Below are 26,868 nucleotides of genomic sequence, written 5' to 3' on the forward strand. Positions count from 1 at the left end.
ATTACAGGCAAATATTACCCAGAAAAGTGACTGAATCCCATTGATTATTTATTTATTACATTAAACATTAACACACTCACTGGATCCGCTCCAGACACCTGCAGGTCAGTATGAGGTGGCGGAGAGCGGGAACAGATCGGTCTGTGAAGGAGTTTGAGTCCAGGTTCAGAATCCTCAGTGAGTGGTTTGTACTGAGAGCGGAGGCGAGATCCTCGGCACAAGAATCTGTGAGACCGACATTATCCAGCCTGGGGATCAGAGAGAGAAATAACAGGAATCAGAGTAAATCCCCAGAGTTTATTAATAACACTATTACTGATACTAATAATAATGTTCAGTGTCAGACATCCAGTTATTATAAACACAATCTCACAGAGTCTGGTACTTACCCCAGTGTCTGTATTTTACAGTCCGGGTTCCTCAGAGCCACAGACAGTAGTTTCACTCCTGAATCTCCCAGTTTATTATCACTCAGGTCCAGATCCGTCAGTGAGCGGTTTGTACTGAGAGCGGAGGCGAGATCCTCGACACAAGAATCTGTGAGACCGACATCCTTCAGCCTGGGGATCAGAGAGAGAAATAACAGGAATCAGAGTAAATCCCCAGAGTTTATTAATAACACTATTACTGATACTAATAATAATGTTCAGTGTCAGACACCCAGTTATTATAAACACAATCTCACACAGTCTGGTACTTACCCCAGTCTCTGTATTTTACAGTCCGGGTTCCTCAGAGCCGCAGACAGTAGTTTCACTCCTGAATTTCCCAGTTTATTATCACTCAGGTTCAGATCTGTCAGTGAGCGGTTTGTACTGAGAGTGGAGGCGAGATCCTCGGCACAAGAATCTGTGAGACCGACATCCTTCAGCCTGGGATCAGAGAGAGAAATAACAGGAATCAGAGTCAATCCCCAGAGTTTATTAATAACACTATTACTGATACTAATAATAATGTTCAGTGTCAGACACCCAGTTATTATAAACACAATCTCACACAGTCTGGTACTTACCCCAGTGTCTGTATTTTACAGTCCGGGTTCCTCAGAGCCACAGACAGTGATTTCACTCCTGAATCTCCCAGTTTATTATCACTCAGGTTCAGATCTGTCAGTGAGCGGTTTGTACTGAGAGCGGAGGCGAGATCATCGGCACAAGAATCTGTGAGACCGACACGACCCAGCCTGGGATCAGAGAGAGAAATAACAGGAATCAGAGTCAATCCCCAGAGTTTATTAATAACACTATTACTGATACTAATAATAATGTTCAGTGTCAGACATCCAGTTATTATAAACACAATCTCACACAGTCTGGTACTTACTGCAGTGTCTGTATTTTACAGTCCGGGTTCCTCAGAGCCACAGACAGTCGTTTCACTCCTGAATCTCCCAGTTTATTATCACTCAGGTTCAGAACCGTCAGTGAGCGGTTTGTACTGAGAGCGGAGGCGAGATCCTCGGCACAAGAAGCTGTGAGACGAACATTAACCAGCCTGGGGATCAGAGAGAGAAATAACAGGAATCAGAGTCAATCCCCAGAGTTTATTAATAACACTATTACTGATACCAATAATAATGTTCAGTGTCAGACATCCAGTTATTATAAACACAATCTCACACAGTCTGGTACTTACTGCAGTTTCTGTATTTTACAGTCCGGGTTCCTCAGAGCCGCAGACAGTGATTTCACTCCTGAATTTCCCAGTTTATTATCACTCAGGTCCAGATCTGTTAGTGAGCAGTTTGTACTGAGAGTGGAGGCGAGATCCTCGGCACAAGAATCTGTGAGACCGACACGACCCAGCCTGGGGATCAGAGAGAGAAATAACAGGAATCAGAGTAAATCCCCAGAGCTTATTAATAACACTATTACTGATACTAATAATAATGTTCAGTGTCAGACATCCAGTTATTATAAACACAATCTCACACAGTCTGGTACTTACTCCAGTTCCTGTATTTTACAGTCCGGGTTCCTCAGAGCCGCAGACAGTAGTTTCATTCCTGAATCTCCCAATTGAATGCCATTCAGCCTAAAAACAAAGAGAGAGAGAAACAAACTGAATCAAAGTCAGGATCTGATATATTTTTCTCTCTGGGATATTACAGCAATCACTGAAAGTACTTCAGGAAATTAATCACCCGGTTTTCCCCATCGGCGACGGTCGGGCGGGGTCCGGTGGAGGGTCGGGCGGGGTCGGTGAAGGGTCGGGGGGGGGGGGTTCGGTGGAGGGTCGGGCGGGGGTCGGTGGAGGGTCGGGCGGGGGTCAGGGTCGGTGGAGAGTTGGTGGCGGGTCGGGTGGGGTCGGTGTTGGGTGCGGCCGGGGTCGGGGAGGGTCGGGGCAGGGTCAGGCGGGGCAGGGGCCAGAGGGGCGGGCGGGGGCGGTCGGGCGGGGCCGGCGGAGGGGCGGCCAGAGGGTCGGGCGGGGCCGGGGTCGGGCCAGGGTTGGCGGAGGGTTGGGCCGGAGGTGGCGGAGGGTCGGGCGGGGCGCGGCGGCGGGTCGGGCGGGGCTGGGGGGGGGGCGGCGGAGGGTCGGGCGGGGCCGGGGTCGGGCCAGGGTTGGTGGAGGGTTGGGCCGGAGGGTCGGGCGGGGCCGGGGACGGCGGAGGGTCGGGCCGGGTTTGGCGGGTTTGGCGGAGGGTCGGGCGGGGCCGGGGTCGGCGGAGGGTCGGGCGGGGCCAGGGTTGGCGGAGGGTCGGGCGGGGCGCGGCGGCGGGTCGGGCGGGGCCGGGGACGGCGGAGGGTCGGGCGGGGCCGGGCCGGGTTTGGCGGAGGGTTGGGCGGGGCCGGGGTCGGCGGAGGGTCGGGCGGGGCGCGGCGGCGGAGCCGGGGTCGGGCCGGGTTTGGCGGAGGGTTGGGCGGGGCCGGGGTCGGCGGAGGGTTGGGCCGGAGGCGGCGGAGGGTCGGGCGGGGCCGGCGGAGCCGGGGTCGGGGTCGGGCCGGGTTTGGCGAGGCCGGCGGAGGGTCGGGCGGGGCCGGGGACGGCGGAGGGTCGGGCGGGGCCGGGGTCGGGCGGGGCCGGCGGGGGGTCGGGTGTGTCCGGGGTCGGGGGTCGCGGCCTCGCTCTGGGGAATTGGGGGAAGCGGGTTTGATGACCTCATTTGATGACACACATTGACTTTGCCCATTGTGCTCTGTGTTCTACAGTACTGAGGTTCTACAAACACTGACATCAGCACAGAGGAGCTCGGCTGCACCCAGGCTCTCCCAGAACTCCCTCTGGATGATTATGGAGGGAGCCACAGCCCGCAGGGAGGTTCTCGTCACTTCCAAGGGTCGGAAGAGACCAACACAGCCTGGGTGCACATTGCACAGTGGGGCTCAAGCAGGGATGTCGTCGGGAGGAGCAGCCTGCAGTGACACAAACCTTTCAATGATCTCAGTAGATCACAAAACGTTACTGCAAAGCCTCACTTAACCTCATCAGGCTGTGCCTCTCATCACATCCCCATCACTCTGCCTTCCCCACCCTACTCCTGAACATCCTTACTCTCATCAACTTACCCTGCACCTCCACCCATTCCTCTCTCTATATTATCACATCCCCATCTCACAAGCCACCCCTCACACTCATCCTAGTCCAATCATACCAACTAACAACACACAAGGATAGGCAATTGTGTGTTTTAGCCAATGTTCATGTGAAGTTTCTGTTAATGTGGTGTCAAACATTGAAATCTTTATTTTCAACACTTTCCGTTCTTCGAAAGATTTGTGTACATGTTTGGAAGTGGCTTAGTGAGTTGCAGTGAATGGTGAGACATAACGGTAGCCCCCGCAATGCTGATGAGTGTGACAGGAATGGTTTGGGCATTGTAGGGATGCTTTGTGTTGTTGGTGTGGGCTGGTGTTAACCTGGCGCATCATGTGTCATCCAGGGCGAGCAGCACCAAGTGAAGAAATTCTGCCCATGGTGAGGCCATCTCTGGTGACCTGGTCAGCAACGTGGCCGGGTGTTGATGCCTTCTGTGCTGTGCAGCATCAGGAGTTGTGGAGAAGGTTGGTGTTGTTGCTGGTGTGACTGATGCTGCTGGTGTTGGGGCTGATCGTGGTGAGACTCTGAGGCCCAAGGTGAGACAGTATAAACCAGACCCATGCTGGTGTAATAGATGGCAGGTGAACTTGAGATATCAGAAGCTATCTGTTAACGGTGAGAGAGGTTGTTCCAATGAGGTGACACTGGATAGAGAGTTTGCTCCAAACACTTGCAACCTGCATAAAGCTCAATCTGTCTTCCAAATGCAGTAAGCAACAGCTTCTGAGCTTGGAAAGTGAACAGCTGTGAGATGGGAGCTTTTATAGCACATTTCCAGCTGTCAAGTAATTAAATGATTCCATGGCCTTTCAACTCCCGCCCTGGTTACCTGACGTGATCCCCGAGCAGCGTGGACCACAGGAACATAGGGTCTGATGAAAGGGAGGAACTGAAAGAAATCAGTATTTGTAGGGAAATGGTGTTAGGGAAATTGATGGGATTGAAGGCCGATAAATCCCCAGGGCCTGATAATCTACATCCCAGGGTACTTAAGGAAGTGGCCCTAGGAATAGTAGATGCATTGCTGATCATCTTCCAACATTTGATGGAATCTGGAACAGTACCCATGGATTGGAGGGTAGCTAATGTTACCCCACTTTTCAAAAAAGGTGGTAGAGAGAAAACAGGGAATTACAGACCGGTAAGCCTGACATCGGTAGTGAGGAAAATGCTAGAGTCCATTATAAAAGATGTAATAGCAGAGCACTTGGAAAACAGTGATATGATCGGACAAAGTCAACATGGATTTACAAAAGGTAAATCGTGCTTGACTAATCTACTGGAATTTTTTGAGGGTGTAACTGGTAGAATAGATAAGGGAGAACCAGTGGATGTGGTGTATTTGGACTTTCAGAAGGCTTTTGATAAGGTCCCACATGAGAGATTAGCATGTAAAGTTAAGGCACATGGGATTGGAGGCAAGGTATTGACTTGGATAGAGAACTGGTTGGCAGATAGAAAGCAAAGAGTTGGAATAAACGGGTCTTTTTCTGAGAGGCAGGCAGTGACTAGTGGGGTACCACAGGGATCGGTCCTTGGACCCCAGCTATTCACAATATATATTAATGATCTAGACAAGGGAACTAGATGTAATATCTCCAAATTTGCAGATGACACAAAGCTGGGTGGGCGTGTGTGCTGTGAGGAGGATGCCGAGAAACTACAGGATGATTTGGACAGGTTGGGTGATTGGGCAGAAGCATGGCAGATGCAATACAACGTGGATAAATGTGAGGTTATCCACTTTGGTGTCAAAAACAGGAAGGCAGATTATTATCTGAATGCACTTCCCCTTCTCCCAATCTATTGCCAACGAGACCTGGGTGTCCTTGTGCACCAGTCGCTGAAGGTAAGCATGCAGGTACAGCAGGCGGTTAAGGCGGCAAATGGTATGTTGGCCTTCGTAGCGAGAGGGTTTGAGTACAGGAACAAGGATGTCTTGCTGCAGTTGTACAGGGCCTTGGTGAGACCACATCTTGAGTATTGTGTGCAGTTTTGGTCGCCTTATCTGAGGAAGGATATTCTTGCCATGGAAGGAGTGCAGCGAAGATTCACCAGGCTGATACCTGGGATGGCAGGAATGACGTATGAAGAGAGATTGGATCGATTGGGCTTGTACTCGCTGGAGTTTAGAAGAATGAGAGGGGATCTCATTGAAACTTATAAAATTCTAACAGGACTAGACAGACTAGATGCAGGAAGGATGTTCCCGATGGCGGGGGAGTCCAGAACCAGGGGTCAGTCTAAGGATAAGGGGTAGACCTTTTAGGACAGAAATGAGGAGGAATTTCTTCACCCAGAGTGGTGAACCTGTGGAATTCTCTACCACAGAAGGCAGCAGAGGCCAATTCATTAAATATATTCAAGGAGGAGTTGGATATATTTCTTAAGGCTAAACGGATCAAGGGGTGTGGGGAGAAAGCAGGGACCGGGTACTGAATTTGAATGATCAGCCATGATCGCATTGAATGGCAGAGCAGGCTCGAGGGGCCGATTGGCCTACTCCTGCTCCTATCTTCTATGTTTCTATGTAAACTCTGAAGGTGAGCTGAAAATAGTTGTTACTGTAATCCTCTGTTAACAAGGTTATAATGACCTGAATTGCCTCCCCCGCCGCTACGTGTCGGGTCTGCTCTGCTCTGACAGACCCGACATTTGGGAAAGGCGCGTGGTGGCGGGTTGACAGCGGGGTCCTGACCCGCTGGGGAAAAATCCATTTTCCCACCCGACCCGCCACTGATCGCGCCCGCTGACCCCTGCGAAATTCCCCCCTCACAGGGAATGTATCTCACTCTGTCCAACTGCCCATATATTCAGGGACTGTCCGTTAATGTACTTATTAAATAAAGTGCTGTCTGTGTGGAGCCTTTAAATGTCCCTCAGTCCGGTCTCATTCCCTGATGATCAGAATTACCCTCCTGGAGCTCAGTGACCGGCCTCGTCATGTTTGGAGAAACTTGTCTCATTTCTGCTGCTCCTTAAATCCCGGACTTTATGGGAATCGGTCGATTTTTTCAGAATTAAATGATAAAGCGGTGATTCCCTGTGCTTTCTACTCTGTGCATTACATTAATCTGTATAATAACTCTGGGTGAGTTATATTGTGAAACGCTAACTGCTGCTGTAAAATCCGCCCCCCAGGATTTTATATAACAAGAAGAATTTATTCTGAAATAAAAACAGGAAATGCTGGAAATACCCAGCAGGTCAGGCAGCATCTACAGAGAGAGAAACAGAGTTAATGTTTCAGGACAAGGACCCCTCGTCAGAACTGGAACAAGTTACAGATGTTTAAGCAAGTGTCGGGGCCGGGAAAGGTGGGGGGAGCGGAGGACAGAACAAAAGGGAAGGTCTGTGATAGGGTGGAAGACAGGAGAGATTAAATGTGGAGGCTGGTGGGGTGAAAGGTGAAGACAAGGGGAACCTATCGTGGTTCTGGGAGGGAGGGGCAGGGGTGAGAGCAGAAGTGTGGGAAACAGAACAGACACGGTCAAGAGCCGCGTCAACCACGGTAGAGGGGAATCCTCGGTTGAGGGAAAAGGAAGACATGTCGGAAGCACTGGATGGAACGTGGCATCATCAGAAAAACTGGGAGAATGGGCCAGCGTCCTTACAGGAAGCGAGGTGGGAGGAAGTGTATTCCAGGTAGCTGTGGGAGTCAGAGGGCTTATAGTGAATGTTTGTCAATAGCAGCAAGAGAGTTTATTCTGTCCCGTTACAAGTTTTAAATGTCCCTGTGCTCCTAGTTTATAGGGGAGGGGAGTCTCTCACTTTATTCCCATTATTAAACTGGCTCTACATTTATTTCGGGGTAACTGGCCCGACAGTTTTTGGGGAATTTTCGGAAGTTCCCTCCCCGAGCGGGGCCTCACACACAGGGGGTGGATTATGGGGTATTCTCGGGTTCACTGCCCCCGGTTTACCCAGGAGCCACCCGCTGTGTGCGAGGCCCCACCGCTGGCCGGTGTGTGTCTGTACTCTGGTTAGATTGGAACCTTTTCACCGGCAGGTTTAAGATCCTGAATATCAACCTTTACTCAATGTTCAGGACTGTGAATAATTGTAAACATTTACAGCTGAAAGAATTCCCGATTCCCCAATATTCCCAATCCAGGAAACTAACCCCTCGACAGGACACACCCTGCACGGTATTGGAGTAAATATCGAACTGTTAGTGATTTAAACTCGGGTTTCTCTCCTGTTTCTAGCTGAAATGGTGGATGTGGAAAATATTTTAAATTAATTTTATCTTTACTGCCAGATTATATTTTATATGTTTACCTGTCCAGTCTTATTAAATATGATTTATTGTAATTAAATTATCAGACTCTCAGTGACCTGTATCTGCTGATCCGATAAAGACTGTAAAATCCCTACTTATTCACAAGGATCCATTTTAGATTCTCCAGTCCTTAGGGAATTACTGACCGATCCTCTTATTATTGGTCATATTTGTGTTGAATCCGCTTCTCCCTGGTTTAACTGAACTGTTTGTTTCCCTACATTACGGAGCAACAACACAATCCGTGACTGTTCTACAATTCACCCAACAGTTAGAGACAAATAAACAGTTACCTCAACACCCGGCATTTGTGCAGTACGGGTCCCAGCCGCTGGAGTCCTTCACACTGAATGGAGCAGCGTCTTAGATTGAGGTCTTTTATTGAATCACAGAGTCCAATGACGTGAGACAGGACCGCACAGTCAATCGGGGTCAATGTCAATCCACTAAATCTAAGTGTTTCCACAGATCCCACTGTGGTCCGAGCCAGTGCTTTATTCTGAGACTCAAACAGGTAGTGGAATGTGTTCAGGAGGTTCCTTTGACCAGTTACACTCCCTGTGTCTCCAATCTGTCCTTCAACCTTCTCCTTCACCCAGTCAATCACTCGGCAGGTGGTTTGATGAAGAAATGGACCCAGAAACTCCTCCAGGGGCCGAGCTGCCTGTGGGGAGGAGAGACCAGCAACAAAACGGAGAAATATCTCAAATCGCCCACCTTCCTTGCTGTGGGCTTCTCTGAGGAGTTTCAGGATGTCCCCAGGATCTGGAGTCAGGAATTGTGCGAGTGCGGCTACAAACTCTTGGATGGTGAGGTGCGGGAATGTGTACACCACGCTCTGGGCAGATTCCTCTCTCTCCAAAAGTTCCATCATGAACCCAGACAGGAACTGGGAAGGTTGTAGATTGTACTTGAGCAAATCTCCATTTCTAAAGACAATCTTCTTCTCGGAGACTCCTGTGAAGGCCATCTCACCAAGCTTCAGTAACACATCACGGGGGCTTGCAATCTCTCGGCCATGGTTTTTCAGAATGTTGTAAATATAGTAGGAATATAGTTGGGTGATGGTCTTCGGAACTCGCTGCTGATTCCTGTCTCTTTGTGTAAAGAAGGGACCCAGTGACAGACCGAGGATCCAGCAGTAGGAAGGGTTGTAGCTCATGGTGTACAGGATCTCGTTCTCTTCCACGTGTTTGAAAACAGCTGCTGCCACCGTCTGATCTTCAAAAAACTTGTTGAAATATTCCTTCCGCTCTTCACCAACAAATCCCAGGATTTCAGCCCAGACACTGATCTCAGCCTTTTCCAATAAATGTAATGCAGTGGGGCGGCTGGTCACTAGCACTGAACATCCTGGGAGCAGCTTGTGCTGTATTAAACTGTACACAATGTCAGATACTTTACATCGGCATTCGGGATCCGTGCACCTGTGCTGAGGTTCTGTATTTCTCAGATTGTCAGAAAAATCGATACTGTCCTTGAATTCATCCAAACCATCGAATATAAACAGCAATACCTCTGGGTTCTTCCAGAGCTCTCCCAGAATATTCCCAAAGTAAGGATACTGATCCAGTATCAGATTCCTCAGGTTTATTCTACAATTAATAGCGTTCAAATCCCGGAATTTAAAGCTGAAAACAAATTGAAAGTTTGGGTATATTTTCCCAGTGGCCCAGTCATGAACAATCTTTTGTACCATTGTTGTTTTTCCAATCCCAGGGACTCCGCTCACTGCTCCTGAACTCCCAGATTTGGATTCTCTCTGGGAAAAACTGCTGTGGAACAATTGATCAGCTCGGATTTTTTCCAGCACTCCCCGGAGATGTTGTTTTCTCCACTCTTCATGGTCTCGGCCTCTTGCCAGCAGTTCATGTTCTACAAGTGTCCGATCTCGAACAGTCGAAATGATCGTTAGTTCAGCGTATCGATCAACCAGCTGGAAAATCTTAACCTTCTCCCTTATTAAGATAGTGTTCAGTCTCAGTGTTTCAGTTTGTACCCGGAGTGTTTCCTTGTGTTTCTGCTGAACATCTACAATTAGAACAGACAGAAAGTGGTTTCAATGTTAGTTGTATTGACAAAAAACAACTTCTCAATAACATTTAATGTTCAGTAAAATATTGCACGGTTTAATTCACAGCTTCAATAGACGTGCGTGCAGAAATTAAATCTCAGTTAATGGAAACCTCGCTTGAAAGTGAACAATGGGCGAGAAAAGTTTCAAATCCTCACTTGATTCTAATATTCACTGAACATGGAGGTTTCAATGAAGGTGATATTTTCCCTCTGATGGTTAATACTCTCCGGCCTGCGCTGTGCTTTAGAAATCACATTACAAATCCACACATGATCCTGTTTATATGACAGTAGAAGTTCTAGTGGATCAAACTCTGAAACCGTCAGTGGTGATTCCCTTCTGAAGCAATGGAAAACGGGATTGATTGCTCACCGAGAGGGACAATGTGCAGAAGACCCGCCGTTAGTGTATCAGACCGTGGGCTGGTTATCTGGGTTAGTGTGTACACTGGGAGAGGGACAGACTGTGAATGGACAGAACTTGCACTTACTGTATCAGACCGTGGGCAGGTTATCTGGGTTAGTGTGTACACTGGGAGAGGGACAGACTGTGAATGGACAGAACTTGCACTGTTACTGTATCAGACCGTGGGCAGGTTATCTGGGTTAGTGTGTACACTGGGAGAGGGACAGACTGTGAATGGACAGAACTTGCACTGTTACTGTATCAGACCGTGGGCAGGTTATCTGGGTTAGTGTGTACACTGGGAGAGGGACAGACTGTGAATGGACAGAACTTGCACTGTTACTGTATCAGACCGTGGGCAGGTTATCTGGGTTAGTGTGTACACTGGGAGAGGGACAGACTGTGAATGGACAGAACTTGCACTGTTACTGTATCAGACCGTGGGCAGGTTATCTGGGTTAGTGTGTACACTGGGAGAGGGACAGACTGTGAATGGACAGAACTTGCATTGTTACTGTATCAGACCGTGGGCAGGTTATCTGGGTTAGTGTGTACACTGGGAGAGGTACAGACTGTGAATGGACAGAACTTGCACTGTTACTGTATCAGGCCGTGGGCAGGTTATCTGGGTTAGTGTGTACACTGGGAGAGGGACAGACTGTGAATGGACAGAACTTGCACTGTTACTGTATCAGACCGTGGGCAGGTTATCTGGGTTAGTGTGTACACTGGGAGAGGGACAGACTGTGAATGGACAGAAGGTCCACCGTTTGTCTATCAGACCCTGGGCAGGTATTGTGTGCCCTTCTAATCACAGGAATATTATTATTGAAATGGTGAAAGTGCAAAGGGAAATACGATGACTGTGTGTCAGGAATTGATCAGAATTTCTAATCGAAGTCACAAACTTAATGCCGGAATGAGATTGACAAAGAACACAATTAATTAAGGGAAAACTGACTAACTCGCCAGGAGTAAGAAGGGAAATCAGGGTAATATTTTTCACTGAAGGGTAGTAGAGTGGGAGACCAGTTACCAGGGAGGACACTAAGGGGCAGTGTGATTGGGGACAAGAGACAATTGGTTGTGTTTCTGTGTGAAATCAGGGTAATATTTCTCACTGAAGGGTAGTAGAGTGGGAGACCAGTTACCAGGGAGGACACTAAGGGGCAGTGTGATTGGGGACAGGAGACAATTGGTTGTGTTTCTGTGTGAAATCAGGGTAATATTTTTCACTGAAGGGTAGTAGAGTGGGAGACCAGTTACCAGGGAGGACACTAAGGGGCAGTGTGATTGGGGACAAGAGACAATTGGTTGTGTTTCTGTGTGAAATCAGGGTAATATTTTTCACTGAAGGGTAGTAGAGTGGGAGACCAGTTACCAGGGAGGACACTAAGGGGCAGTGTGATTGGGGACAAGAGACAATTGGTTGTGTTTCTGTGTGAAATCAGGGTAATATTTTTCACTGAAGGGTAGTAGAGTGGGAGACCAGTTACCAGGGAGGACACTAAGGGGCAGTGTGATTGGGGACAAGAGACAATTGGTTGTGTTTCTGTGTGAAATCAGGGTAATATTTCTCACTGAAGGGTAGTAGAGTGGGAGACCAGTTACCAGGGAGGACACTAAGGGGCAGTGTGATTGGGGACAAGAGACAATTGGTTGTGTTTCTGTGTGAAATCAGGGTAATATTTCTCACTGAAGGGTAGTAGAGTGGGAGACCAGTTACCAGGGAGGACACTAAGGGGCAGTGTGATTGGGGACAAGAGACAATTGGTTGTGTTTCTGTGTGAAATCAGGGTAATATTTTTCACTGAAGGGTAGTAGAGTGGGAGACCAGTTACCAGGGAGGACACTAAGGGGCAGTGTGATTGGGGACAAGAGACAATTGGTTGTGTTTCTGTGTGAAATCAGGGTAATATTTCTCACTGAAGGGTAGTAGAGTGGGAGACCAGTTACCAGGGAGGACACTAAGGGGCAGTGTGATTGGGGACAAGAGACAATTGGTTGTGTTTCTGTGTGAAATCAGGGTAATATTTCTCACTGAAGGGTAGTAGAGTGGGAGACCAGTTACCAGGGAGGACACTAAGGGGCAGTGTGATTGGGGACAAGAGACAATTGGTTGTGTTTCTGTGTGAAATCAGGGTAATATTTCTCACTGAAGGGTAGTAGAGTGGGAGACCAGTTACCAGGGAGGACACTAAGGGGCAGTGTGATTGGGGACAAGAGACAACTGGTTGTGTTTCTGTGTGAAATCAGGGTAATATTTTTCACTGAAGGGTAGTAGAGTGGGAGACCAGTTACCAGGGAGGACACTAAGGGGCAGTGTGATTGGGGACAAGAGACAATTGGTTGTGTTTGTGTGTGAAATCAGGGTAATATTTTTCACTGAAGGGTAGTAGAGTGGGAGACCAGTTACCAGGGAGGACACTAAGGGGCAGTGTGATTGGGGACAAGAGACAATTGGTTGTGTTTCTGTGTGAAATCAGGGTAATATTTTTCACTGAAGGGTAGTAGAGTGGGAGACCAGTTACCAGGGAGGACACTAAGGGGCAGTGTGATTGGGGACAAGAGACAATTGGTTGTGTTTCTGTGTGAAATCAGGGTAATATTTTTCACTGAAGGGTAGTAGAGTGGGAGACCAGTTACCAGGGAGGACACTAAGGGGCAGTGTGATTGGGGACAAGAGACAATTGGTTGTGTTTGTGTGTGAAATCAGGGTAATATTTCTCACTGAAGGGTAGTAGAGTGGGAGACCAGTTACCAGGGAGGACACTAAGGGGCAGTGTGATTGGGGGCAAGAGACAATTGGTTGTGTTTCTGTGTGAAATCAGGGTAATATTTTTCACTGAAGGGTAGTAGAGTGGGAGACCAGTTACCAGGGAGGACACTAAGGGGCAGTGTGATTGGGGACAAGAGACAATTGGTTGTGTTACTGTGTGAAATCAGGGTAATATTTTTCACTGAAGGGTAGTAGAGTGGGAGACCAGTTACCAGGGAGGACACTAAGGGGCAGTGTGATTGGGGACAAGAGACAATTGGTTGTGTTACTGTGTGAAATCAGGGTAATATTTTTCACTGAAGGGTAGTAGAGTGGGAGACCAGTTACCAGGGAGGACACTAAGGGGCAGTGTGATTGGGGACAAGAGACAATTGGTTGTGTTTCTGTGTGAAATCAGGGTAATATTTCTCACTGAAGGGTAGTAGAGTGAGAGACCAGTTACCAGGGAGGACACTAAGGGGCAGTGTGATTGGGGACAAGAGACAATTGGTTGTGTTTCTGTGTGAAATCAGGGTAATATTTTTCACTGAAGGGTAGTAGAGTGGGAGACCAGTTACCAGGGAGGACACTAAGGGGCAGTGTGATTGGGGACAAGAGACAATTGGTTGTGTTTCTGTGTGAAATCAGGGTAATATTTCTCACTGAAGGGTAATAGAGCGGGAGACCAGTTACCAGGGAGGACACTAAGGGGCAGTGTGATTGGGGACAAGAGACAATTGGTTGTGTTTCTGTGTGAAATCAGGGTAATATTTCTCACTGAAGGGTAGTAGAGTGGGAGACCAGTTACCAGGGAGGACACTAAGGGGCAGTGTGATTGGGGACAAGAGACAATTGGTTGTGTTTCTGTGTGAAATCAGGGTAATATTTTTCACTGAAGGGTAGTAGAGTGGGAGACCAGTTACCAGGGAGGACACTAAGGGGCAGTGCGATTGGGGACAGGAGACAATTGGTTGTGTTTCTGTGTGAAATCAGGGTAATATTTCTCACTGAAGGGTAGTAGAGTGGGAGACCAGTTACCAGGGAGGACACTAAGGGGCAGTGTGATTGGGGACAAGAGACAATTGGTTGTGTTTGTGTGTGAAATCAGGGTAATATTTTTCACTGAAGGGTAGTAGAGTGGGAGACCAGTTACCAGGGAGGACACTAAGGGGCAGTGTGATTGGGGACAAGAGACAATTGGTTGTGTTTCTGTGTGAAATCAGGGTAATATTTTTCACTGAAGGGTAGTAGAGTGGGAGACCAGTTACCAGGGAGGACACTAAGGGGCAGTGTGATTGGGGACAAGAGACAATTGGTTGTATTTCTGTGTGAAATCAGGGTAATATTTTTCACTGAAGGGTAGTAGAGTGGGAGACCAGTTACCAGGGAGGACACTAAGGGGCAGTGTGATTGGGGACAAGAGACAATTGGTTGTGTTTCTGTGTGAAATCAGGGTAATATTTCTCACTGAAGGGTAGTAGAGTGGGAGACCAGTTACCAGGGAGGACACTAAGGGGCAGTGTGATTGGGGACAAGAGACAATTGGTTGTGTTTCTGTGTGAAATCAGGGTAATATTTCTCACTGAAGGGTAGTAGAGTGGGAGACCAGTTACCAGGGAGGACACTAAGGAGCAGTGTGATTGGGGACAAGAGACAATTGGTTGTGTTTCTGTGTGAAATCAGGGTAATATTTCTCACTGAAGGGTAGTAGAGTGGGAGACCAGTTACCAGGGAGGACACTAAGGGGCAGTGTGATTGGGGACAAGAGACAATTGGTTGTGTTTCTGTGTGAAATCAGGGTAATATTTTTCACAGAAGGGTAGTAGAGTGGGAGACCAGTTACCAGGGAGGACACTAAGGGGCAGTGTGATTGGGGACAAGAGACAATTGGTTGTGTTTCTGTGTGAAATCAGGGTAATATTTCTCACTGAAGGGTAGTAGAGTGGGAGACCAGTTACCAGGGAGGACACTAAGGGGCAGTGTGATTGGGGACAGGAGACAATTGGTTGTGTTTCTGTGTGAAATCAGGGTAATATTTTTCACTGAAGGGTAGTAGAGTGGGAGACCAGTTACCAGGGAGGACACTAAGGGGCAGTGTGATTGGGGACAAGAGACAATTGGTTGTGTTTCTGTGTGAAATCAGGGTAATATTTCTCACTGAAGGGTAGTAGAGTGGGAGACCAGTTACCAGGGAGGACACTAAGGGGCAGTGTGATTGGGGACAAGAGACAATTGGTTGTGTTTCTGTGTGAAATCAGGGTAATATTTCTCACTGAAGGGTAGTAGAGTGGGAGACCAGTTACCAGGGAGGACACTAAGGGGCAGTGTGATTGGGGACAAGAGACAATTGGTTGTGTTTCTGTGTGAAATCAGGGTAATATTTTTCACTGAAGGGTAGTAGAGTGGGAGACCAGTTACCAGGGAGGACACTAAGGGGCAGTGTGATTGGGGACAAGAGACAATTGGTTGTGTTTCTGTGTGAAATCAGGGTAAGATTTCTCACTGAAGGGTAGTAGAGTGGGAGACCAGTTACCAGGGAGGACACTAAGGGGCAGTGTGATTGGGGACAAGAGACAATTGGTTGTGTTTCTGTGTGAAATCAGGGTAATATTTCTCACTGAAGGGTAGTAGAGTGGGAGACCAGTTACCAGGGAGGACACTAAGGGGCAGTGTGATTGGGGACAAGAGACAATTGGTTGTGTTTCTGTGTGAAATCAGGGTAATATTTCTCACTGAAGGGTAGTAGAGTGGGAGACCAGTTACCAGGGAGGACACGAAGGGGCAGTGTGATTGGGGACAAGAGACAATTGGTTGTGTTTCTGTGTGAAATCAGGGTAATATTTTTCACTGAAGGGTAGTAGAGTGGGAGACCAGTTACCAGGGAGGACACTAAGGGGCAGTGTGATTGGGGACAAGAGACAATTGGTTGTGTTTCTGTGTGAAATCAGGGTAATATTTTTCACTGAAGGGTAGTAGAGTGGGAGACCAGTTACCAGGGAGGACACTAAGGGGCAGTGTGATTGGGGACAAGAGACAATTGGTTGTGTTTCTGTGTGAAATCAGGGTAATATTTTTCACTGAAGGGTAGTAGAGTGGGAGACCAGTTACCAGGGAGGACACTAAGGGGCAGTGTGATTGGGGACAGGAGACAATTGGTTGTGTTTCTGTGTGAAATCAGGGTAATATTTTTCACTGAAGGGTAGTAGAGTGGGAGACCAGTTACCAGGGAGGACACTAAGGGGCAGTGTGATTGGGGACAAGAGACAACTGGTTGTGTTTCTGTGTGAAATCAGGGTAATATTTTTCACTGAAGGGTAGTAGAGTGGGAGACCAGTTACCAGGGAGGACACTAAGGGGCAGTGTGATTGGGGACAAGAGACAATTGGTTGTGTTTGTGTGTGAAATCAGGGTAATATTTTTCACTGAAGGGTAGTAGAGTGGGAGACCAGTTACCAGGGAGGACACTAAGGGGCAGTGTGATTGGGGACAAGAGACAATTGGTTGTGTTTCTGTGTGAAATCAGGGTAATATTTTTCACTGAAGGGTAGTAGAGTGGGAGACCAGTTACCAGGGAGGACACTAAGGGGCAGTGTGATTGGGGACAAGAGACAATTGGTTGTGTTTCTGTGTGAAATCAGGGTAATATTTTTCACTGAAGGGTAGTAGAGTGGGAGACCAGTTACCAGGGAGGACACTAAGGGGCAGTGTGATTGGGGACAAGAGACAATTGGTTGTGTTTCTGTGTGAAATCAGGGTAATATTTTTCACTGAAGGGTAGTAGAGTGGGAGACCAGTTACCAGGGAGGACACTAAGGGGCAGTGTGATTGGGGACAAGAGACAATTGGTTGTGTTTCTGTGTGAAATCAGGGTAATATTTTTCACTGAAGGGTAGTAGAGTGGGAGACCAGTTACCAGGGAGGACACTAAGGGGCAGTGTGATTGGGGACAAGAGACAATTGGTTGTGTTTGTGTGTGAAATCAGGGTAATATTTCTCACTGAAGGGTAGTAGAGTGGGAGACCAGTTACCAGGGAGGACACTAAGGGGCAGTGTGATTGGGGGCAAGAGACAATTGGTTGTGTTTCTGTGTGAAATCAGGGTAATATTTCTCACTGAAGGGTAGTAGAGTGGGAGACCAGTTACCAGGGAGGACACTAAGGGGCAGTGTGATTGGGGACAAGAGACAATTGGTTGTGTTACTGTGTGAAATCAGGGTAATATTTTTCACTGAAGGGTAGTAGAGTGGGAGACCAGTTACCAGGGAGGACACTAAGGGGCAGTGTGATTGGGGACAAGAGACAATTGGTTGTGTTTCTGTGTGAAATCAGGGTAATATTTCTCACTGAAGGGTAGTAGAGTGAGAGACCAGTTACCAGGGAGGACACTAAGGGGCAGTGTGATTGGGGACAAGAGACAATTGGTTGTGTTTGTGTGTGAAATCAGGGTAATATTTTTCACTGAAGGGTAGTAGAGTGGGAGACCAGTTACCAGGGAGGACACTAAGGGGCAGTGTGATTGGGGACAAGAGACAATTGGTTGTGTTTCTGTGTGAAATCAGGGTAATATTTTTCACTGAAGGGTAGTAGAGTGGGAGACCAGTTACCAGGGAGGACACTAAGGGGCAGTGTGATTGGGGACAAGAGACAATTGGTTGTGTTTCTGTGTGAAATCAGGGTAATATTTTTCACTGAAGGGTAGTAGAGTGGGAGACCAGTTACCAGGGAGGACACTAAGGGGCAGTGTGATTGGGGACAAGAGACAATTGGTTGTGTTTCTGTGTGAAATCAGGGTAATATTTTTCACTGAAGGGTAGTAGAGTGGGAGACCAGTTACCAGGGAGGACACTAAGGGGCAGTGTGATTGGGGACAAGAGACAATTGGTTGTGTTTGTGTGTGAAATCAGGGTAATATTTCTCACTGAAGGGTAGTAGAGTGGGAGACCAGTTACCAGGGAGGACACTAAGGGGCAGTGTGATTGGGGACAAGAGACAATTGGTTGTGTTTCTGTGGATAAGCTGAAGAGAGGAAGGTGAGTTCATCTCGAACAGGGACAGACTGGTTTGGACCAAAGTAGCCTTTTGTTCCCCTAAACATCCTCCTGTTGTGTTTCAGAAAATGCGATCAGCTTTCAGTAATTTTACATTTATATTATTTTTAGATAACAGTCTCATCAGATAACCGATCAGAATCAGAACTAGAACTACCGCCCACTTCACTCAGTATTACGTTAGGGAAGACAGACTTCATTTCAACAGTTACTATTATTAAACTCCATCGTTTCATTTGGATACGAGTTGCCGATAATGTAGTTTTGAAAATTATAAATATGTTTGTGATAATAATTAAATTGGGATTCAAAATCCCCCTGAATGAAATGACGGTTCTTTCAGTACAACAAGATTCTCTGTGCCTAGTTTGTCTGTTTTACTGCCAGAGGTAATCGGCACAGTCAATTTCAAATCACCCAGAACATGGCCTATTGCTGATGTTCCTCCTCAGTTAATGTTGGATTGTGAAACTCTGAACATCTTCTCAGATTAGAGCGAACACTATCGGATGTTCATGAGGTGATGTACAATGGTAATGCTTAACCTTTTCCCAATTCTCCACCACTGACCACAGTTTGTGCTGAATAGCTGCCCAGGGGCAGAGATAACATCCACATCAGGCACAAAGGCATTCGTTTCACACGGTATAATGGTCTGGCCAGGTGTGTGTGGGGTTTCACAGTGTATCAGGATCCTGCCAGGTGTGTATGGGGTTTCACAGTGTATCAGGATCCTGCCAGGTGTGTATGGGGTTTCACAGTGTATCAGGATCCTGCCTGGTGTGTACGGGGTTTCACAGTGTATCAGGATCCTGCCAGGTGTGTATGGGGTTTCACAGTGTATCAGGATCCTGCCAGGTGTGTATGGGGTTTCACAGTGTATCAGGATCCTGCCTGGTGTGTGTGGGGTTTCACAGTGTATCAGGATCCTGCCAGGTGTGTATGGGGTTTCACAGTGTATCAGGATCCTGCCAGGTGTGTATGGGGTTTCACAGTGTATCAGGATCCTGCCAGGTGTGTGTGGGGTTTCACAGTGTATCAGGATCCTGCCAGGTGAGTATGGGGTTTCACAGTGTATCTGGATACTGCCAGGTGTGTATGGGGTTTCACAGTGTATCAGGATCCTGCCAGGTGTGTATGGGGTTTCACAGTGTATCAGGATCCTGCCAGGTGTGTATGGGGTTTCACAGTGTATCAGGATCCTGCCTGGTGTATATGGGGTTTCACCGTGTATCAGGATCCTGCCGGGTGTGTGTGGGGTTTCACAGTGTATCAGGATCCTGCCAGGTGTGTATGGGGTTTCACAGTGTATCAGGATCCTGCCAGGTGTGTATGGGGTTTCACTGTATCAGGATCCTGCCAGGTGTGTATGGGGTTTCACAGTGTATCAGGATCCTGCCAGGTGTGTATGGGGTTTCACTGTATCAGGATCCTGCCAGGTGTGTATGGGGTTTCACTGTATCAGGATCCTGCCAGGTGTGTATGGGGTTTCACTGTATCAGGATCCTGCCAGGTGTGTATGGGGTTTCACAGTGTATCAGGATCCTGCCAGGTGTGTACGGGGTTTCACAGTGTATCAGGATCCTGCCAGGTGTGTATGGGGTTTCACAGTGTATCAGGATCCTGCCAGGTGTGTATGGGGTTTCACAGTGTATCAGGATCCTGCCAGGTGTGTATGGGGTTTCACCGTGTATCAGGATCCTGCCAGGTGTGTATGGGGTTTCACAGTGTATCAGGATCCTGCCAGGTGTGTATGGGGTTTCACCGTGTATCAGGATCCTGCCAGGTGTGTATGGGGTTTCACCGTGTATCAGGATCCTGCCAGGTGTGTATGGGGTTTCACAGTGTATCAGGATCCTGCCAGGTGTGTATGGGGTTTCACCGTGTATCAGGATCCTGCCAGGTGTGTATGGGGTTTCACAGTGTATCAGGATCCTGCCAGGTGTGTATGGGGTTTCACAGTGTATCGGGATCCTGCCAGGTGTGTATGGGGTTTCACAGTGTATCGGGATCCTGCCAGGTGTGTGTGGGGTTTCGCAGTGTATCAGGATCCTGCCAGGTGTGCATGGGGTTTCAGTGTATCAGGATCCTGCCAGGTGTGTATGGGGTTTCACAGTGTATCAGGATCCTGCCAGGTGTGTATGGGGTTTCACAGTGTATCAGGATCCTGCCAGGTGTGTATGGGGTTTCACAGTGTATCAGGGTCCTGCCAGGTATGTATGGGGTTTCACAGTGTTTCGGGATCCTGCCTGGTGTGTATGGGGTTTCACAGTGTATCAGGATCCTGCCAGGTGTGTGTGGGGTTTCACCGTGTATCAGGATCCTGCCAGGTGTGTATGGGGTTTCACAGTGTATCACGATCCTGCCAGATGTGTATGGAGTTTCACAGTGTATCAGGATCCTGCCAGGTGTGTATATGGTTCCTGTGGTGATTATTCTTTATGTTTAGTAAGAAATATTGTGATTGGTTGTTTGTTTCCTGCCTTGGGATATATGCTGTAATCTCATTGGTAGTTGATGTCATGTGATTTGTGGTGGCCATCTTAAATTCAGTTCTTTCCAGCCTTTAGTTGGGACTGGGTGTTGAAGATGTGCTACCGGATTTTTAAGTTAATAAAGCCTAGATTAGAAAGGCAAATCTATTCTTTATTTCAATTTATTAACTTTATGTCAGAATGGAGCGATATCTTCAACCAGAACGATTCAATGCTGACCCTAATTCTGCAGGAGTGGATGATAAATGGAAACATTGGTGTTGTACATTTAAAAACTTTTGGGGCGTGTTGGATCAAGAGTCTCTAAATAAGCTGAATATGCTGATCAACTACATTGCTCCGGATGTGTATAAGTATATTTTGGACTGTAAAACTTACGAAGTGGCTATTTCTACATTGGAAAAGATTTTTGTTAAACCAAAGAATGAGGTATTTGCACGTCACCTTCTATCTGCCCGTAGGCAGCAGGTGGGAGAATCTTTGGATACTTATTTACAAACACTTCGGTGCCTTAGTGTTAACTGTAATTATAAGGCCGTGACGGCTGAAGAATATAAGGAAGAATCGGTACGGGATGCTTTTATTAATGGATTACTGTCTAGATCAATTCGTCAGCGGTTGTTAGAAAATAAGACTTTGGACCTTAAGAGAGTGCTTTTGAGCAAGCTTCTACATTGGATGTGGCTCAGAGAAGTTCGGATTCTTATGCTCTTTTTAATCAGCCTGTGACTGTGGTTTCGGCAGTTCCGGATGAAAAGGAATTATGTGGACTTAATAGGAGTGGTTTACTAGATTCTGAAACAGTTTCTACTTCAGCGGCTGTTGCCTCTAGGATTCAGAAGTGTTATTTTTGTGGGAACGTCCGGTACCCTCGTCTGAAATGTCCTGCTCGGGAGGCTGTGTGTAGTAAATGCGGCAAGAGAGGTCATTACGCACGTGTGTGTAAATCATCAGGTTCAATTACCTCCTCTGTGATTATTCAGCCTTTAGATAGGGCGTTTATTGCATCAATTTCTGCTGCATTTGCTCATGGCCTAAACAAAGCTATAGTTACGGCCCAAGTTAATGGGTTGGAAGTGAAGGCCCTTATAGATACGGGCAGTACCGAGAGTTTTATAAGTCTTCAGTTTGCAAAGGAGAAGCATTTGAAAATTTCGCCTGTTTCCTATCAGGTGTGTATGGCTCAGACGACTCTCGCTTCACAAGTAGCTGGTTGTTGCCTTGTGAAATTGATTCTTCTAGGTAATACGTATACTGATATAAGCCTATCTGTTTTGCCTAATCTCTGTGCGGATATTTTGATTGGTCATGATGTGCTTCAGTTACACGAGAGTCTCAGTCTTTCATTTGGAGGGACTAAGCCACCTTTATCTATTTGTGGATTAACCTCTTTCCCCATTTCTCCATTATCACTTTTTTCCAATTTGATGCCGGATTGTAAGCCAATTGCTACCAAGTCAAGAAGGTATAGCAGTCAGGATAGAGAATTTATTAATTCTGAAGTTCAACGTCTCTTATTGGAAGGAATCATTGAACCTAGTTGTCACGACTAACGAGAGACATAAGAAACGAATGGTGATAGACTATTCCCAAACTATTAATAGGTATACTCAATTAGATGCGTACCCTTTGCCTAAGATTGATGAGCTTATCAATAAAGTATCTCAGTATAAGGTTTTTAGCACTATTGCCCTAAAGAGTGCTTATCATCAGATTCCTATTGTTAAGAAGGATCAACCATATACGGCCTTTGAGGCTGGTGGAAAGCTGTATCAGTTTTGCCGAATACCATTTGGTGTTACTAATGGTGTTGCTTGTTTTCAACAGGCAATGGATGCTTTTATAAGTGATAACTCTCTCTCTGACACCTTTTCATATTTAGATGACATCACGGTGTGTGGCAAATCAAGGGTGGAGCATGATTCTAATTTAGAAAGATTCCTTCAAGCTGTGGAAAAAGTTGGTTTAACTTTCAATAAAGAGAAGTGTACCTTTTCGACCACTGAGGTAAATCTACTGGGGTACATTATCTCGGGAAACAAGATTAAACCAGACCCAGAACGTCTGCGACCATTGATTGATTTACCTTGTCCTACTAATTGGAAGGCTTTGCAACGAGTTGTTGGACTGTTTTCTTACTATTCTAATTGGATTGCAAATTTTTCACAGAAGATCCGGCCTCTTATTTGGGTTACGACATAGCCTCTATCATGGGAGGCCAGGATGTGTTTTGATAATTTTAAAAAGGATATCCTTGGAGCAGTTGTGCATTCTATTGATGAGCAGGTTCCTTTTGTGATTGAGACGGACGCTTCTGATTTTGCAATTGGGGCTACTCTGAACCAAAATGGAAGACCTGTGGCCTTTTTCTCACGTACCTTGAACAATAGTGAAAAAAGGCATTCTTCAATAGAGAAAGAGGCGTATGCAATAGTAGAAGCACTGTGTAAATGGAGACATTATTTATCGGGGCGACATTTTACATTGGTAACTGATCAAAAGTCAGTGTCCTTTATGTTTGATGTCAAACATTTTGGAAAGATTAAGAATGATAAAATGAGGTGGAGGATTGAGTTGGCATGTTACCATTTTGATATAGTTTATCGTCCGGGGAAGGATAATGTTGCTGCTGATGCGCTGTCGAGGGCTTATTGTTCTGTGATTCACGGAGATACGCTTATTAATCTTCACAATGCCTTATGCCATCCTGGGGTTACGAGGATGATACACTTCGTACGCAGTAAGAATTTGCCCTTTTCAGTTGAAGACATCAAGCGGATGACTTCATGTTCTATCTGTGCTCGGTGTAAACCGAATTTCTTTAAGCCTCAACGAGCTCATCTTATAAAGGCTACTTCTCCTTTTGAACGTTTGAGCGTCGATTTCAAGGGGCCTCTTCCTTCAACTACTCAAAACTGATATATATTTACTGTTGTGGATGAGTTTTCAAGGTTCCCTTTTGCTTTTCCTTGCGCAGATGTATCAGCTGCTACAGTTATCAAATGTCTGACTCAACTTTTTGTCATCTTTGGGATGCCTGCGTATATCCCTTCGGATCAGGGAAGTTCTTTTATGTCTTCCCAGTTGAAGGAATACCTTCAGAGTCGGGGAATTTCTACTAGCAGAACTACCCCGTATAATCCCCAGGGTAATGGACAGTGCGAACGATACAATGGGGTGATCTGGAAGGCAGTTATGTTGGCTTTGACATCCCGGAACCTTAAGAATACACAGTGGGAAATGGTACTGCCTGATGCCCTGCATTCCATTAGATCATTGCTTTCAACGGCGACTGTGACCCCCCATGAAAGGCTCTTTAACTATCCGCGGAGATCTACTACGGGATATTCGGTACCTTCATGGCTTACTATGCAGGGACCTGTGCTGCTTCGACGCCATGTTAGATTGTCAAAATATGATCCTTTAGTGGAGGAGGTGGAGCTGTTGGAGGCAAATTCCCAATATGCTCATATTCGATTCCAAGATGGGAAAGAAAGTACCGTTTCAATTAAAGACTTGGCTCCTTGTGGTGGCCAGCCCTCTTCTGAGGATATTAACAATAGTCATGATTCAGATAATGTGGATGCTGTTACAGATACTACGAATATTTCCAATCCGACTGCAGATAATTATACTTCTATTAGTCAGCCCTCGATGGATGTTCATGACCGTCCCAGTTTACCTCCTGATGGGATTTCTAATCCGGAAACCGTTGAAAATCGGGATATGGATAGCCTTCCTGCAGAAGATACTTCTGTGTCTCCTGGTGTGGGAGGGCAAGGAATTTCACCAAGGTTGAGAAGGTCGACACGAAGATATCCGGTCGACCGATTGAAAATGGACTTTTAAATTGATAGTAATGTTTTAAAATTGTTGAAATATTATATTATATTGTTTTAGTTGAGAGATACTTAATACTTATGTGCAATGTTACTATTTGTTGTTGCTCACTTAGTATTGTGTCATGTTGAATAGTTTTATTTTGTCTGTGCATAGTTTTAGTTGTAAATAATTAATTATAAATTGTAAAGGTTATTTAGGTTGGAGTATATTTTAAAAGGAGGGGCAAATGTGGTGATTATTCTATGTTTAGTAAGAAGTATTGTGATTGGTTGTTTGTTTCCTGCCTTGGGATATATGCTGTAATCTCATTGGTAGTTGATGTCATGTGATTTGTGGTGGCCATCTTAAATTCAGTTCTTTCCAGCCTTTAGTTGGGACTGGGTGTTGAAGATGTGCTACCGGATTTTTAAGTTAATAAAGCCTAGATTAGAAAAGCAAATCTATTCTTTATTTCAGTACCACAGTGTATCAGGATCCTGCCAGGTGTGTATGGTGTTTCAGTGTATCAGGATCCTGCCAAGTGTGTATATGGTTCCACAGTGTATCAGGATCCTGCCAGGTGTGTATGGGGTTTCTCAGTGTATCGGGATCCTGCCAGGTGTGTGTGGGGTTCCACAGTGTATCAGGATCCTGCCAGGTGTGTATGGGGTTTCTCAGTGTATCAGGATCCTGCCAGGTGTGTGTGGGGATTCACAGTGTATCAGGATCCTGCCAGGTGTGTATGGGGTTTCAGTGTATCAGGATCCTGCCAGGTGTGTATGGGCTTTCAGTGTATCAGGATCCTGCCTGGTGTGTATGGGGTTTCACAGTGTATCAGGATCCTGCCAGGAGTGTATGGGGTTTCACAGTGTATCAGGATCCTGCCAGGTGTAGGCAATGTGCAGTTGGATTAACTGGAGCATACAAGACCTGCAAATTTACCAATAATTCAAAAATCGGCTTTATTTGTAAATTGAATCTATGCAGAACTTTTGTGGATTAATCACGAATCCAAATAATGTTCAATCCTATTCCCTGAGCCTTGGACCTTCTCATTCACAGATTCTGACAACATTTAAACAAATCAGCTCCAGTCAAATATTTGGATTCTATAGTGAAATAAACGGTTTGAAACCTCCATTTCATCACTTACCTCTCAGGTGACTGGGTACTTCGGATAAACCTCGTGCGATGTTCATGTAATCAAATGGATCAGAACCTGTTTAAATCAATTAGCGTTCATGAAATCAGATCTGTGTAATATTATAGTGAAATCCTGTTTGAATGTGAATTTGAATTCAGCGTGTGATTTTACCGTACCAAGTTCCTGTATTTCTTTCAGTATTTTGTCCAGCTTTGGTACCCCATGGCGCATTTTCACAAAGGATTCCCACATCACCCTTCGGGCCCGAGAGCCTTTCTCCATCACCAGAGTTAGGAGAAGTTTGGAACTGTCTGCCTGGTTTCCCTTCTCTGCGAGTTCAGTGACTTCCTGTAAAGAACAGTAATGAATGAATTGAGGAGCTGAGTGAAATATAAACACCGAGAAGGAGAAGGAAAGGATCTGCTCAGTGATGGGATCTCCCAGTTATTGAGCACAGGAAGCAGTCACTGTGCCGGGTTCTGATCCATTCTGAACATGGGCTGAATATTCTGTAAACATCTTGATTCAGTCATTAATGGCAAAGAAATTTGATGAATTATAGTTCTCGGAGAGTGAGGAATCACCGAGAATCTGCAGCAGTTTTAACGTGATTATTTGTCTCTGTCCTTCAGTGTCCAACATGACATCAGATTACTGACTGACAATATGATAGACTCCTTTCTCTCAGTTTTTCCTGCTGCTGCACTTTGCGATTTCCCGAGAAATAAAAAAGCAGCGAGTCAGAACTCTAGTGGCAGGGAAGGAACGAATCTGAAGCGAGAGAAACAGCTAGAAAACTGCCTGAGAAATTACACTGACTAATCGAAACAATCACTGTTGGTGTAGGGCTGGAGAATCGACCAATAAAAATAATGAAAAATCTAATCGCTTTCCCCCCCGGTAATTGAAATGTCCGACACCCGTTATTTTACACATCCGCTGCCGGTATGAAAGCTCGGTAACTGAGAACAGATATCCAGCAATGGGGTTGGTGTAGTCAGGACTTTCATCATCAAAGATTACATTTATATAACACCTTTAATGCAGAAAAGAAAGCGTCGAAAGGCACTTCAGAGGTGCAATCAGACAATGGACACAGAGATGATGAGACGTCGAGAACGATAGCCTGTTGGTTATGTTACTGGACAAGTAATCCTGAGATAACGGTCCAAATATCATCGTGGACGTTTCATGAATTTGAATTCAAATTTGAAACATTTCAAAACAAAAAGCTGATTAGTAAAGATTGTTGTAAAACCCAATGCCCTTTACGCCTGGCCTATACGTGACTCCAGTCCTTC

General features: G+C 46.4%; 2 protein-coding genes across 2 annotated transcripts in view; one reads left to right on the forward strand and one right to left on the reverse strand.

The window, feature by feature from the left end:
* The window catches only part of LOC147084213 (uncharacterized), a 746,547-nt gene that overhangs the window by 86,295 nt on the left and 633,384 nt on the right, over positions 1-26,868 (forward strand). The window lies entirely within an intron of this gene.
* The window catches only part of LOC147084215 (NACHT, LRR and PYD domains-containing protein 3-like), an 87,366-nt gene that overhangs the window by 4,504 nt on the left and 55,994 nt on the right, over positions 1-26,868 (reverse strand). The window contains exons 5-14 of the mRNA XM_085979467.1: positions 25,744-25,915; positions 25,577-25,642; positions 8,113-9,850; positions 1,948-2,034; positions 1,636-1,806; positions 1,324-1,494; positions 1,013-1,183; positions 702-872; positions 390-560; positions 81-248 (exon numbers count right to left, since the gene is read on the reverse strand). Of these exons, the coding sequence (XP_085835593.1) occupies positions 81-248; positions 390-560; positions 702-872; positions 1,013-1,183; positions 1,324-1,494; positions 1,636-1,806; positions 1,948-2,034; positions 8,113-9,850; positions 25,577-25,642; positions 25,744-25,915 (3,086 nt within the window). The remainder of the gene's footprint in view (positions 1-80; positions 249-389; positions 561-701; positions 873-1,012; positions 1,184-1,323; positions 1,495-1,635; positions 1,807-1,947; positions 2,035-8,112; positions 9,851-25,576; positions 25,643-25,743; positions 25,916-26,868) is intronic.

This window comes from Somniosus microcephalus, unplaced genomic scaffold, assembly GCF_052327205.1.
Source record: "Somniosus microcephalus isolate GS21.2 unplaced genomic scaffold, FLI_Smic_1.0 unresolved_chr9, whole genome shotgun sequence".
In the NCBI taxonomy this organism is placed as follows: domain Eukaryota; kingdom Metazoa; phylum Chordata; class Chondrichthyes; order Squaliformes; family Somniosidae; genus Somniosus; species Somniosus microcephalus.